This window comes from Hylobates moloch, unplaced genomic scaffold, assembly GCF_009828535.3.
Source record: "Hylobates moloch isolate HMO894 unplaced genomic scaffold, HMol_V3 SCAFFOLD_24, whole genome shotgun sequence".
Taxonomy (NCBI): Eukaryota; Metazoa; Chordata; class Mammalia; order Primates; family Hylobatidae; genus Hylobates; species Hylobates moloch.
The window spans coordinates 11,548,730-11,564,079 of NW_026652299.1; the positions used below are offsets into that span (position 1 = coordinate 11,548,730).

Consider the following 15,350-nt stretch of genomic DNA (forward strand, 5'->3'; position numbering starts at 1 on the left):
GTGAAGACATTTGTCTCTACCTCCTGAATCAATTTTTTGGGCATTGCCTGCTTAAACCTTCTCACTTTGGGTCTAAGAAAAGTAATCTAACACTGGGATTAGGAAAGAAATGTGTGTGAATGGGTAATTTTGTCATAAGCTTTCGGAAATTCTGTCTGCAACATCTTCCTATAAATGTTAAACAAATCTGGTAAGAGTTTTATGACTAATTAACATTTAGGCAAGATAGACAAATTTGTTAATTCATACTGAAGCTTGATTTAAACAAATCTTTCTCATTTTATCTGTTTATTTCAATTTTTTGATTGCATTATTTTTAAACAATTACAAATTTTAAGAATATTTTGAGAGTGTAGTTTCTAGATTTTGAAGAAGGCTAAATGCTAGTAAATGGGTAGTTGAAATTGACACTAATACAAGGTCCCAAGAAAGCTTTGGTGTTACATTTTGGTAACTATGTAGAAATCATTAAGAAGTCCTGAGGCCAGGCATGGTGGCTCACTCCTGTAATCCCAGCACTTTTGGAGGCTGAGGCGGGAGGATCACAAGGTCAGGAGTTTGAGACCAGCCTGACCAACATGGTGAAACCCCATCTCTACTGAAATTACAAAAATCAGCTGGGTGTGGTGGCACATGCCTGTAATCCCTGCTACTCAGGAGGCTGAGGCAGAATTGCTTGAACCCGGAAGGCGGAGGTTGCAGTGAGCCAAGATCATGCCACTGCACTCTAGCCTGGGTGACAGAGCAAGACTCCATCTCAAAAGAAAACAAAACAAACAAACAACAAAAACAAAACAAAAACAACAAAAAAGAAACCTTGGAACTAGAACAAGGACTATGCTGAAGTACCAGATATCTGATCACCATTTGTATGTCTTATTCGTTTCCCAATGTTTCAGACTTTAAAATAATGAAGTAGCTAACATCAGTATTTCAGCACATGAGCATTGGAACTGAAAGTGAATTGAATATCTTCAGAGAATCAGAGAGTTAGATATTGCACTAATTAAGACATTCACATACTCAAAACCTTGTAATAACACCTCCTAATATCCTACTATTGCCCTAAATTTGTATAGAATAAATATATGTTGAACAGTGCTTAATAACTGCAGTTGAATATGCCAGACTTCGCCTTTATAATTTCAAGTCTCATCACCCTGTACCTCTGAAACCCTAAGAAATAGGAAGGGCCTTTGTTGGGTAGAAGAAATCTTTGTTTACTCTCACTTTGAGCTAAAACATAAGATATTTAGGTAGCAAGCTAGCTACTTTATCCGCATGGCACTAAGCATTGAGATTTCCCCCCCATGGCTTTGTATTTTTAAACCAGTTTTGGAACTGGCCTTCATCTTGGGAGCTTTCCACTAGTATTGCAGCACACATTCCATTTTTCTTCCCACCTTTGGCTCTAGAATTGTAACCACTGTTTCTAATGTAATGGCCTACTTTTATGTCTTCAATTATATCCACCATATTACTTAATATTAATTTTATGATTGTTCCTTTTCCTTTTCAGTTGATGCATGTAATGTATTCAGTTAAATAGAAATTGTCTACTTACTCAGAAAAATACCTATGTCTTCCTCATCAGCTTTCAGTAAAATTTTCTCTAGAATATCTAGATGATAAAAGTGTTCCATCACTGGAGTTTTTTTTTAAATATATATTTAGTCATCATTTAACACTTCAGTGACCACTTCTACTCAAGTGGACTGCACATCATTTTATGTTTAAACGTTTCTAACTTAAATCACCCAAACTTAACAAACTTCCTTTTATGAATCATTTCTTGGTAAAATAAATTTTATCGTCTCTTTTATGTTTCTCCTTCATTCTTAAAAATTACTTTATATAATCCATTTTATTTTTTTTGCATCTTGTCATGCTACTATCTGCAAGGGAAGTGAGTATAAAAGACACAGGGGATACATAGAGTGTAGACCTTTCAAGTGAGAAATATTATATGAATATAAGTTTATATGCTCACCACCAAGAGTGTAATTTGATGAGTTAACCAGAAAAAAAGTGTTTTGCAAGTAACTGTGTTTTTCTGATTTTCTTCACTATACCTTCTTCACCATTATGCAAAATGCTTTTGCATAAATTGATGCATAACCTGTAATCATTTTTTTTTATTTTTATTGAATGAGATTTTAAGGGCACTGAGACATGCATGACACCATGCACAATTTTTCCAAGGCTTCTTTAATCCCTTTGTGCCACTTATTTTTTTTCCTGTGTAGAGAAAGAAAGGGGTATATTAAAAGATTTTTCTTTCTAAATGCCTCCATCATCATGGTTAATAAGGGCAACCTTGCACATATATATAAGAGGATAAATTCAATTTTAAATTGCTTTAAGGTTCACCTTTGAATTTCACTGTGGTCAGAAGAATCCCATGACCTTTAAATTTGATGAAAAGAAAGAGCAGATATTAATCTCATTATTTTATTTTGAAGTCCTCCCAAAGTGGGTGACTCTAGACCACACTTCTGCAAAATGACAAGAGCAGTTCATATACATTGATCATTGTTAGGGGAAGGACAGTATCTGAAGATTTTGATATACCTTCAGTTTTTTATATGTCATTTTAATTCTGTTTGTAATAATTACTATTTCAGTTATTATTTTAGACAGTTTAAATATGTCTTACAGTTATGCTACTAAATGTGATAACTTTCATTTTAAAGATTATAGTTTGTCCCCTTATAAAAGCCAAACTTATTTTGATATTCTAAAAGTGTTTACTGTGCTTCCTAGTAATATTTGTATACTCTAACTTTTATACAAAGTTATTCCTCTATGCTACAGAAAATTATAAACAAAAAATATTGTAACTATACAATAATTGCACAAACTGCTCAGGGACACGATAAATTAACTCACCATGTGTTTCATATAGTAACATTCAGAAGAGAATTAATTACAAAAAATAAATAAATAAAAGCACATTCCAGGTATTGTGTGGGGAACTTCTACATAGCTTATTTTATCTTTTGAGCGATCATGCTGGGCTTGTATATTATTATTCTCATCCTCACAATAATACATTGAATGATATTTGGTATAAGAACAAAGCCTGTAAGAATAATAATGTATCTCAAATATTTCTTGAAGTGTGACTTGTGAATTATTTACGTCAGATTCACCTTGTTGAAATGAAGAATGCTGACCACAATCCCAAGTTACTTGAATTCTCTGATATATGGGACCCCAGAATCTGAATTTTACCATTTCTCATTTTCCATAATCATTATTCTAGTCTGGAACATAAAGGGAATACCATAAAATATGCTGTAATTAAGAGCACTTACACATACAACTCTTACGGAAATGGAAGAATAAGATTAAGGAAACAATTTAGCATTAAATAATGCTAGGAAAAAAGAGAAGTCAAAGAATGTTAAATCAATACCCTTTACCATGCAGCTATTGACAGCAGGAAACTGCTAAGAGCAGTACCTTCATCTGATGATGTAAATAAAGGATAAATAATTATTTGAATAGTCAATAAGTATCTGTTTATCTACCTACCTACCTGTCTATCCATCCATCTGTTCCTGATCCAAAGATACTTGGTTAAAATTCATGGAACTGTTTAAAACGTTAAATAATTTACAGTTGTATAGTGATCAGCACATAAGATAAAGCTGATTTTCATTGTCCTAAGACTAAGGGCAGTGGGAAACGTCTGCAATTTTAACATGAATGATACAGAGCTGTTTGCTACAGTGAGGGAAGAGAAGAGAAAACAAAATAAAACAAAACAAAAAACAAGAAAAGATTGCCTAGCGGGGTTGTGCAGGGCTAACTTGAAGATAATTGTCCCCGGATGAATAGCAGAGAATAGTGGATTGCAATAGTACAGATTAAAGATAACCAGCACATGGAGTATGGATTTTGCTTGAGGAATAATAAAAAAAGAGATAGATGCCAGAGAAATTATAGTCAGCATGGCTATGCAAATAATTCAGCGGGGAATTGGACAGGAGATTTTGATGATCTGCACAAATTTTATTTCTTAAATGCTCTGCCATTAATGGCTTTCATCATTGTAGTCTACTTAAAGTATGAAGATTTATGGATTGCTATAAAGGTGACAAAAATACTTGGTCTTAAATCAACCACTGGAAGAACTTGTGGAGCAGAAAATGCCTTAAGTTATAATTTTGTAAGGTAGGCAACAAGAATAATGATTTCTATTTAATAACTCAAAAGAGATTTTTTAAGACCGAGACAAATGCAGAACAGTGGAACATATTTTATCTTTGGCCATAAAACATTATTTTATAAAGGGTATAAGGAGAATGGTAAAGTGATCATCAGCACATTAAGATGTATAACTGTTAAAATTATTTCTTCAGTACGGTCTTTGAGTTTTTTCCAATATATAATAAGTAAAATAGTCTGTAAAGATTATGAATTTAAATGGGCTCCAACAATTTAAAAGAGGATTATGACCACCAGCAGGTGACTTCTTTTATCTATCATAAATACTGGACCCTAAGCCATGGATAAATTAGGAAATTATACCATAATATTAACAAATACCTGTCCTATTTAAATAATTCTAGAGTTTGGAATTAGAATCACACTATCCTTATCCTGTTTATTTAAAAATCTCTTTCTGCTAATCTGGAGATCTCAAAATATAATTACTTTATAAATTATTAAAAATACATGATGTTCATGTCAGAACCATAATATGATTAAGTAGCATTTAATCTTCTAATTCTCAAGCAATTCCACTTTCTGACTTCAAATCTTTTCCAAAAGTGGAATGAGTCCCAGAGGTTCTTTTTTCAGTAACACAATAAAATATGCCTTGGGTCACTTATCTAAGATGAACCTGATTTAGTTTTTTTTTTTCTTTTAAATGAGATAATGTATAAAGCAAATTTTGATATTTTAATCAATAATTCAAAATAATTGCACACATGTATACTTGTACACAACAGCTATTAATACATAATTAAGTAACTAAGCAGCCAGCATTAGTTTTTCAGTGGAGCATATGAAATATTCTCGGGGGTAAATTAGAGAGATTTGACAGATGTAAAGCTACATAACACAAGAAGCATTTCACAATCATTAGAATTCACTCCAAGAACATGTCTGCAAAGTGTTCCCAAATATATTATTTTGAACTATCTGTGGACTGTGTCAATGATTATAATATATGAACAATTGGAACATTTTTCTAGATCATTCATCTGCAAATACCACAAATTAAAAAGAAAAAACAAACACAATGATTTTATTTGTTGTTCACTTTATTCTAATGATTTGAAAATATCCTTATTTCGTTACCTAACTTTATTAATACAGACAGAGTTGCAGACTTGGCCTTAAATGCATTTATCTGTGTTAATGATTTACTTGTATTATGGTTTATAATAAACATGATGTGTAGAAAATTATATAATGTGTTAACTTTTTATGATGTAACAAGTTGAGCTAATGTACGAGTGTTGCCCTGAATCATAATATAATGATATTAATTTTCATTTAAATCACACTCCATATTCATAGTTTTAAAGTTATCATTTATTAATTAAATAACTCTTATCTAATAGTATCCTTATTGCCAATTGTGTTCAAGTCTATATATGCTTCTTTGAAACATATTTTTATGTTTATTATTTGACTTTGTCAGTAATAATGATTTTATGAGAATTTGCCCATGTTTTAGGACAGCCAATACTGATTTTATGACTATCACAAATAATTTATATAGCATCATAGAAGCTTAGGTTCAGGACGCAGCCTCAGATAACAAAATTGGCTATGCCCGAACTGGCAGAGACACTGAAATTGCAGTTATTTAGTTTGGCCCACCATGCCCAGAGAGTTCCACTTGGAATGGCTCTGGAAGCTGTTTTTTTTATTGTGTACAGCTATTCTTGATATGGTGGTATTTGACAGTCATTTTAACTAAGAACTGAAGCCAATTAAATTGTTTCTCTGTGGATTTCCTGTGACAGATGCACAAAGGCATCTTATGTTAGCCAATAGACATTGTTTAAACACAACTAAAACTGTTCCAGCATTTATTTTGATGCAACCAGCTAATTTCATAGTTGCAATTTATGTTTAAATAATGGCTTTTAATCAGATCTATTATTCTTGTCTTCTACTTCTTATCATAGTGTCATAGTACTTACATGGGAAAAACAACTTCTCCCAGTAAAAACTTGGGCACATTCTCTCGACTTCATAGTAATAGAAGTATGATTTAAAATGGGAAAGCTCTGTATTTTGTTATCTCTGCTTAGGAGAGTAAAAACTCCACAGCTTGAACTATGAGACAGATGACTATTTGCTGTTTGGTAGTTAGTTCCACTCTGGACTTAGAACAACCAGAAAAAGACACAGATACTTATAGAAGGATTTGCTTAATATGCAAACTCAATTTTTTAAGTGGCCACTTGTAATTTTCTGTAACTCTTAAATCAATTTCCAATTCTTAATCAAGATTTCAATATCGCTATAAAATGTGCCAATTTTAACACAGAATAAGTAAAATGTCTATAAATCTACATTTTAAAAAGTATTTTAACAAATGAAGTCCAGTGAAAGTTACACTCCTCATACTAACAATATGCAAAATCAGCAGAAATCTCTATGTAATATTCATGAATTTGTGATGACTGGCTCCTATAACGTTTCATTTGGTTAAAATTACTACATTAGCAGACTTCTGGTCTTTGTTATTCACTGATCTGTTTTGTTTGTTGTTTGGATATTTTTAGATGCTCCACCAACTGGTCAGGCACACAGTGTGAAAGGCCAGCCCCAAAGAGCAGCAAGTCTGATCATATCAGCACAAGTAAGTTTCTCAGATTAATATTTTGGGTAATCTACACTGTATATAAATCATTTTTATGTCATTATTGAGTGAGATGAGTCTTAGAAAATCTTCTTCATGGAATTTTATAAGAGATTCACTGCAATCGAGGTGTTTTTGAAAGAGGAAGCACTGAGCTCTCATCTAAATACAGGATCCAGTGTGTACATGTTCTTTTAGGCTGAGAGAGTTTATCTCAAATTTGGGGAGTTTTCAGAATGCACATCTGCTAACCTAGCATAAGCTTTTCTTTGGAAATGTTCATCAGCTAAAAAGTCACAGATATCACAATGAATGTGAAAATGCTCCAGGAAGAAAAATAATTCCATGTTTTAATTAGAGCAAATATATAGTCTTGGAATGCATTTCAATGTGTCGTGGGGGGAAAAAGACTTTATTGGTTAGTCTGAAAGAGAAGCAAGTTAACAAGCAATTCTTAAATAAAGATCTAAGTTGATTTATTTCTTCTTTATAAGTATTGGTTTTGAAGTATATTAAAATACAGATCAACATTTTTGCAAATTTTTTTTGTGCAGCCATAGTCTTAGGGTCAGGTGTGTCTCATCGTGTGTCTGTGTAGTTTCTGACAACCTGAAATGATGTTACGAAGTTTTTCAAAATAAAAGTATGAAATAAAATTTGCCAATTCACACATGTTGTCATTAATTTGACCATGAGTGAAAAACCTTTGAAAAATTTGTATTGTCTGTTGGGTGTTAATAAATTTGCAAAGAAAAAATAATATTCTTGATGGAAAATTGCTTATCTTAGCAATTTTTCCCTAGTCCTTTACTGCTGGTGACAAGGATTTCATAAAAACAAGCAAAAAGCATACTGTTTCAGAGTTAGTGAAAAAGGAAAGAGACTATTAAAGTATAAAATATATCATTTTTGTACCCTAGAAGCAGGCTTCCCATCTTTGCTGACATTCCTGTTTGTTGTCTCTGCCCCCAGACAGTTTCGATATCATTGTCCAATTTTTCCTGATTTAGAGATTAATTTGGGTTTATTAATAAGCCTAGGCATCTTTGAAAAATGGAAAATAGGTCTAAAATAAACAGTCTGGGCATGAATATTTAAATTCGGATAGGTGAGGTGAGTGATTTTTGGTTAGGAACATTTTGAGTTGATCTTAGAATTTGTGTGCTTTCCTTAGGTCAGGGAAGGGAGAAGCCATAGGGAAGCTATGAGCATATATAATTGTAGGAATAGGACACTGGGGTTTGGGGAATTGGTTGATAAATGTTAGCAGTGGCAAAATGTGTCTTGCCTAATTTGATATGCAAAAGAAAAGAAAAAATACTTTCTCTTCCCAGGATTTAGGGCTCAAACTAATGCTACCAGTAATAACTCTGGAGGCATATTAATTTATATGTGATTTTATAAACTATTTGCAAAACTCAACAATCGTTAAGAGCATTAATGAAAGAAATGCATTTGAAGTTATCGAGCTGTAGAACATGCTGCATTTATAAATTAGGAATTAAAAAGATTTTAGACTTTTTAATGGTAGTTTCTCAATGATAGAATATAAAGAAAATACATAGCCTTTTTAGCACATCAAAAACAATTTAAGCCAGGCACGGTGGCTCAAGCTTGTAATCCCAGCACTTTGGGAGGCCGAGGCGGGCGGATCACGAGGTCAGGAGATCGAGACCACAGTGAAAGCCCGTCTCTACTAAAAATACAAAAAATTAGCCAGGCGTGGTGGCGGGCGCCTGTAGTCCCAGCTACTCAGAGAGGCTGAGGCGGGAGAATGGCGTGAACCCGGGAGGTGGAGCTTGCAGTGAGCCAAGATTGCGCCACTGCACTCCAGCCTGGGCGACAGAGCAAGACTCCGTCTCAAAAAAAAAAAAAAAAAAAAAAAAAAAAAAAAAAAAAATTTAAAAAAAATTTAAAAACTGACAAGAAATAGCATGGAATGTGTATTGAATTTGGAAATTTTGTATAAGCTCCATCCACAAAGGGAAAGTTTGGTGTTCGGAAAATGGTTTGGAGCTGGAATGCTCCAGGTGTTCCCGTTAGAGTGGGGTCTCCAGCGATTTGCATGGGCAAATGTAAGAAACTGGTTTTAATTACATGCAACAGTTCTAAAGAACCTCAAATAGGGGAAAGAGTTGCAAATAGTTGTAACCTTTTCCAATGATTCTGAAGCTCTTTCTCCCATCACTAATTTAAAGTCATGAAATATAATAGAACTATCAATGCATTTTGAAAGGGCTATTAGCTACAGATGTCAAATTATCACAGACTTGAGCAAAGTTGGCCAAATAATGACTCTATTAGATGCTTATTATCAGACATTTATGCTTCGAGAAACTTGCCTCAGTAGCTCTGAAAGAAGGGAAAAGGTAAACTGACCTTTCCCATGAAAGAGGATTACTTTTATTATTTTGGATAAAATCTAGTGGTTTTGAATGGTCGTCAAACCTTCCCCAAACTCGAGCAGAAGTTGTCTGCCCAATAAGAAAGATGAAACCTTAGGATTGTGTTTTCAAATCTGCATTTCTATCATCAGTGGACCTTTGTTGGCATAGTCCAGAATGCACTGCCTCTGTCTGCCTAATTACTATCAATTTATACAGAGATTTACTTTTCGGATTTGTACATGGCCTTCATAATCATCTCTGAACAGTGGTAGTGATGTTCACTGGCTTTTGATGTTTAAAGTATCTGAAAGCAGCTTGTGGAATTAGGCAGATCTATTATCTAGGGCTTTGCGCTCAGGTTCCATTTTAAAAATCTAGTCTGACTCTTCTGGAGATATTTTGAAGAGTTTTAAACTCAGGATGATAAAATATTCATTGCAAACTTCCATTTTAAAATTACATAAAATTTTAAATTTACATAAAATTTTAAAATTTACATAAAATTGAGCATTGAATGATCAGTGTTTCAATTATGTTATTTGTTGTATCTGCCGAAATTATGAAAGATAAAAATATACTCAGCATTTGTGGTGCAGTAATGTAGAGATGCTGTATTTTACTATAGTGACAATAGGGGCAAGATATCTGTTAGGGGGTCATTGTATCTCTTTTGCTACTTTGTCTTTATCATTTTATATCATCCATTATGTTTTAATACAGAAAAAAAACAGTTATATTACACCAGGAATTATAAATTTGCAAATATAGAGATATAACTGAAAAACACAACAAAATAATGTTTTCTTTCCATTTCTCCCAAAGCAAAGGTTTATCAAGTCTCTGCTAAGTGTCAAGTACTGCACTAGATCCCAGAGACAGGTCAGTGAGGAAGGCAGACAGTGCCTCTTCTCATGAAGCTGAGGTTCTTATAAACAGCAATAAAACAAGGAAGTAAATAAAAAAGGAAATATTCAAATGTGAGTTTTGATTGGTCCGTGAAGGAAGCAAAAACAAAAAAGATAAAAAGGGCAAAGATAGAGAATGTCACGGGAAAAGTGAGGCCAGGAGTGTTTTCTCTGACGTGGTGATACTTCAGCTGAGACTTGAGGCTCAAGGTACAAGAATAAAGAACAGCAGGTACAACAACCGTGGAGCAAGAAAGAGTTAGACATGTCCAGCAGACTGAAAGAAGACCAGTGTGCTGGTATCAAGAGGACGAGGGGGAGAGTGGTACAAAGTGAAGTTAGAGATACAGGACCAAGGTGATAGGCAGCCTCTTGAAGACCACTGGAAGGATCACCTTTACTAAGTTTGGAACGTACTTTCTTTACAATTTTTAACATTACAATGTACCAAAATGCTTAAGAGAAAGCATGCTAATTTCAACAAATATATATACTCCACATTTATACATATCTATAAACAAACTTAAGAACAAGGTATAGAGCAACATGTCAAAGGCAGTCATTTTAATTATGTAATTTATGCTAATATTGTTCTATTGAAAATTTGATCAGTAAATAGAATGTTCTCTTCCTCTGAACTTCATGATAGTGAACACTTCTGGTTTCTCTTCTACCTCTTTTGAAGCAACTCTGTCTTCCTTTTGACATGATTTTCTTTCTATTCTGCTTGATTAATTTACCTGTTTATCACTAGATACACTCTCCTTGTGAAGACATAATCCTTGACATGAGTTATCAACTCTGTTGATTCCCCAAAATTCCTATGCGCAGTATTGATTTATCTCCTAAGTTTGAGACATATATTTCACTGCTTGCTTGATATATTGTAGCTATAGCATCTATATTCCACAGGGATCTCAAGCTCAGTTCCCAAATGATCTCATCACTGCCCCCTATCCACAGTCATTTTCATATACCTTATTTTGCCTTTTTGTCCATCCATATGGATGGCTGAAAGGTGGTGATACTTCAGCTGAGACTTGAGCCAATACATCTGGCTACGGAAACACTGAAGTTCCATCCTTAACCTTCTCCCTCTTTCCTAAGTTGAATCAAACAATAAATTCAGTAGATGTTCCTTCCTAAATTTTATTCATCATCATCTTTTTAAAAAGAAAAAAATAGTACAATTCCCCATCTGATTTATATGGCTTACACACTCCTTCATAATCTCACCTCTGCTTTCCACTGCAGTCACATCTCCTTCCAGCACACTCCTTCCAGCCCAACTGTTTTTCCTTAATCGTAATCCTCTGGGCCTTTAAAGTCTCTTCACGGGCTACAGAGGATTTGCTCCTTAAGCCTCAGAGACACACTAGTCCTCCTCCAGCCCAGATCTAGTTAGAGACACCTCTTTTATATTCCCAGAACAATGCATACTTCCCTAATACAACATTCATGCTACTATAGTGAATGAACCCATTTGTCTGTCATTCTGTTATACATCAAGCAATGTAAGAGAAGGGTCATTTTATCCTCAGTGTGAAATAGGGTATATGTTCAGGGTCTGGAGCACAGCAAGCACTTAAGATATATTTGCTAGATAAGAATTGAATTTATAGACCCTGTGACATCCTAAGGACTGCACTATTTGCAGAACAAAGAGAAACAGATTGTGCCTTCAAATATCTCAAAAACCAACTGATACATTATATTGTGAAAAGTGCAAAATAGAAGCATGCACAGGGTGCTATGAGAACATGTGTTTTGATTGTTTATTAAGCATGTATGTAGCATTTTCTATGATTGGAATAATCCTATCTATAATACTGTATGATAACTATGAATGATGATACCCATATTATAGATGAGTAAATTGAGACAGATATAATTAATGTGCCTGAGCATATGCTGGTAATGAATAGTAAAACAGATTTGAAAAGAGGTAGCCTGGCTCCAGAGTCCATTATCTCAACTGCTATGCTGTACTAGCTCTCCTATGGAAAGGGGCTCTTCAACACAGCACTTATAGTTCTTTCTTCTAATGGAAAAATGTTGCATGATGAGGTTTCAGAACCATGTTGCAAAAAAGACTTGCTCTATTTTTTTATGAGAAACCTTGTTGAGATATCCCCTCCACCCTTAATAAGTACAGAGTCTGTTTTTCAATGAGTTTCTAATACTCTATTAACAATGTACTGTTAAAACATCACCTGCAATAGGGATTGATCACTGTATTTACAGTATGAAATTTACTGTCATATATAATACTAGGAAAAAGTACTTATTTTTATAATATCTGTTAAATAATTTTAAAAATACCTGTGTTTCCAGCAATAAAAACTATTTTATAAAATTTAAAAAAAAAAACTTGCCAATCTTCTACGCTGCATTATTTATCCGTGACACTAGGTGTTACAGTAGTTACTTCGACTGGTTACATAAACATGTCAGAAGTCTAGGCTCTTAAATACAAAATGCTGTAATATATGGGACTGCAACTGCCATCTATGAAGGGAAAAAAAGAAACCTTTTATTTTCTAGCATACTTAATTAACAGCTTCCTACCTCATAGGAATGTCAAACTGTAGAACAAGTAAAATCTATTTTTAAACAATGATTTATAATTGCATTGAGAGAAAATAAATTTTATATACCCTAAAACTATATTGATAGGTATTTTACACCCACCAGTTTTACACAAATTTTAGAGGAAAATGAAGTCGATATATTTATAAAGTCATGATCAATCAGTTGAAGTCATAGTTTATGAAGAAATCAAGCTGTTCTCTGGTATTTAAAACTTGTGAACAAATGTTAATTACCATCCAAGATGCCAGATTCTCTACTTTCACTAATTGCTAATAAATTACAGATGCATATAAAGTTCACTTTCCCAAAACAAAGGAGGTAATACAGTAATATCAAACACAGTAAGTTCTCATAACTACATGAAAAAACAAAATGACTTTTACATTTTAGAAAGTGTCTAAAGAAGTGGATAGAAGAGATGGTTATTTGGTTATTTTACACAAGTTATTTCTCGAAGTTCTAAATTAAAGATTTATCTTATACATGAAATTTTCTTAATGAAGCCTTTTTGGTATTTGGCAAGTGATCCAGTATGGATTATCTCACCCAGATATCCTCTGGCTATAACGCTATTAAAACAGAGCTATATATTTATAATACAGTTCTAAGTGGCTGGTTATTGTGCATAATATGATTAATTTCTACCTTGATACTTTCACATGCATTTGCATGAAAAATTCATATACTTAATGTTCTAGTCTTAATCCATTCAAGATCTCCATGTTAAATTTTAACTAGTTGGGCTGCTTGGTTTCTTAGGTTAACCAGTGATTAAGGTGACTTGACTGTATCAACCAGAGGTTTATTCCAAGTAGACAAAAGCCCTTGTTTCATGTGTACTAGATATTTTTCAGTAAGAAAAGTTAACATTAGCTACGTCATACTTCCCTGTTATCAGGCCACCCTATATTCAGTTTTCTTCCTACAGTAAGTGATATTTGGGTGTATTCTCCTGTGGGTCACATTATTAGCAATGGGCTATTATTGTCTGCCTACTCACTGACTAAAAAAAAAATTGATTACCCTATTGCTTATCTAGTATAAAAATGGAAAACTGTCTCCTCCATTTTGCCTCCTCCCTATGCTCAGATGCATATAAACAAAGACCAGATTTCACTGATCACTTTTGAAGATTTATTCTGTTAGTGCTAGTACCGAAGACCTTTCTCATATATGGAAGAAAGGAAAATAATTGACATTTGCCACATAAGCCAAACTCCCAAAATACGTCCTGCTAATACTGTTCAGGAACTAGAACTTGAGAAAGAGAACCTCTTCACCCCCTAATTTTGTGGAATCAAGCTAACTGCCCTTTGTGGTAAGTCTTCTTCTCTGTTTTACAGTTGAAGAGCATGAGCCTCAAAGCATTTAAATAACCTACATAAGGTCTCACTTCAAGTAAGTTGTGAAACCAGTATTTACACCAAGTTCCATCTAAAGCAAACACTGATACCCCTTTTGTTCTACCAGGCTGCCACCTAACTTGTCACATGGACCCCTGACCAGAAAGTGTGGATAACTAAAGGAACAAAACTAAGGGTGGGAATGTGGTCAGTGAAACTGTAAATGTTTATTCGGTCTTAGTTGATTTAAAAAGAGGTACTAGCATCATTGCAAGTAAATGTGTGTGATGGGAATCACGAAACACAGACTGACAAAAAAGTCAGATCTCTAATCTCAAGGTATTTAAACGCAACACATAAATGAATGATATCTAAAGAAACACTTCCATCAGATCACTTGTTTAAGAGGAGAGTGATTTTCCAATAACATAATTACGAACCCGAAAGAAACCTTTGGGCTAAGCTTTATTTTTATTATATCAATGGTTGAGTGATTTGGTGTAATAAAGTATTTAGTTGTATCAATTTTTACTTCATTTTATTTATTTCTTCATCTATTCTCATTTATTTTCCAGGAAGCATTGCCATCATTGTGCCTCTCATCCTGTTGGTGACTTTGATAACCACCTTAGTAATTGGTTTAGTGCTTTGTAAGAGAAAAAGAAGGTAAGATGCAATGTTCTAGATTAGCAGTCAGTGAATAAATCACACAACTAGGTGCAGAAACAATTTTTTTATTTTTTAAAACATGATTTAGTTATGCCCACTGTAAAATACAATGTTTTTCAAATCATTTTATACCTCTCTTTTAAGTGATTATAATTTATACAAGTCTTCTCCCATGTTATGTTAATGGAATGGTCCATTTATATATTCTAGCAAAACTAACAAGAGATCATATTATTCAAAACTTAAGTAGAATTTTACATTTGCAGCTGTCTTTCCTTGAAACAGCAAGGGTCTCTGAGGAGCATCTTTTTATATTAATGTGTATGATTAGTAATGTCAATACAGTGATACTGATATGCATATGTATGTCTCCAATTTGTACATTTCATTCACAAATAGTGCATTGATTAACCTATACCTCATTAGAAGTATCATTTCAATTTATATGAAAATGAACTTATAGATCTAGAGGAGGGAGGGTGGAGCCAAGATGGCCGAATAGGAACAGCTCCGGTCTCCAGCTCCCAGCCCCAGCGACACAGAAGACGGGTGATTTCTGCATTTCTGCTTGAGGTACCGGTTTCATCTCACTAGGGAGTGCCTAACAGTGGGTGCAGGACAG

At 33.8% G+C, this 15,350-nt stretch overlaps 1 protein-coding gene across 2 annotated transcripts in view; it reads left to right on the top strand.

The window, feature by feature from the left end:
* LRP1B (LDL receptor related protein 1B) overlaps positions 1-15,350 on the top strand; it is a 1,938,417-nt gene that overhangs the window by 1,909,367 nt on the left and 13,700 nt on the right. For both annotated transcript variants that reach the window (XM_058434432.1, XM_032145942.2), the window contains 2 exons: positions 6,756-6,832; positions 14,635-14,725. In XM_058434432.1, the coding sequence (XP_058290415.1) occupies positions 6,756-6,832; positions 14,635-14,725 (168 nt within the window). The remainder of the gene's footprint in view (positions 1-6,755; positions 6,833-14,634; positions 14,726-15,350) is intronic.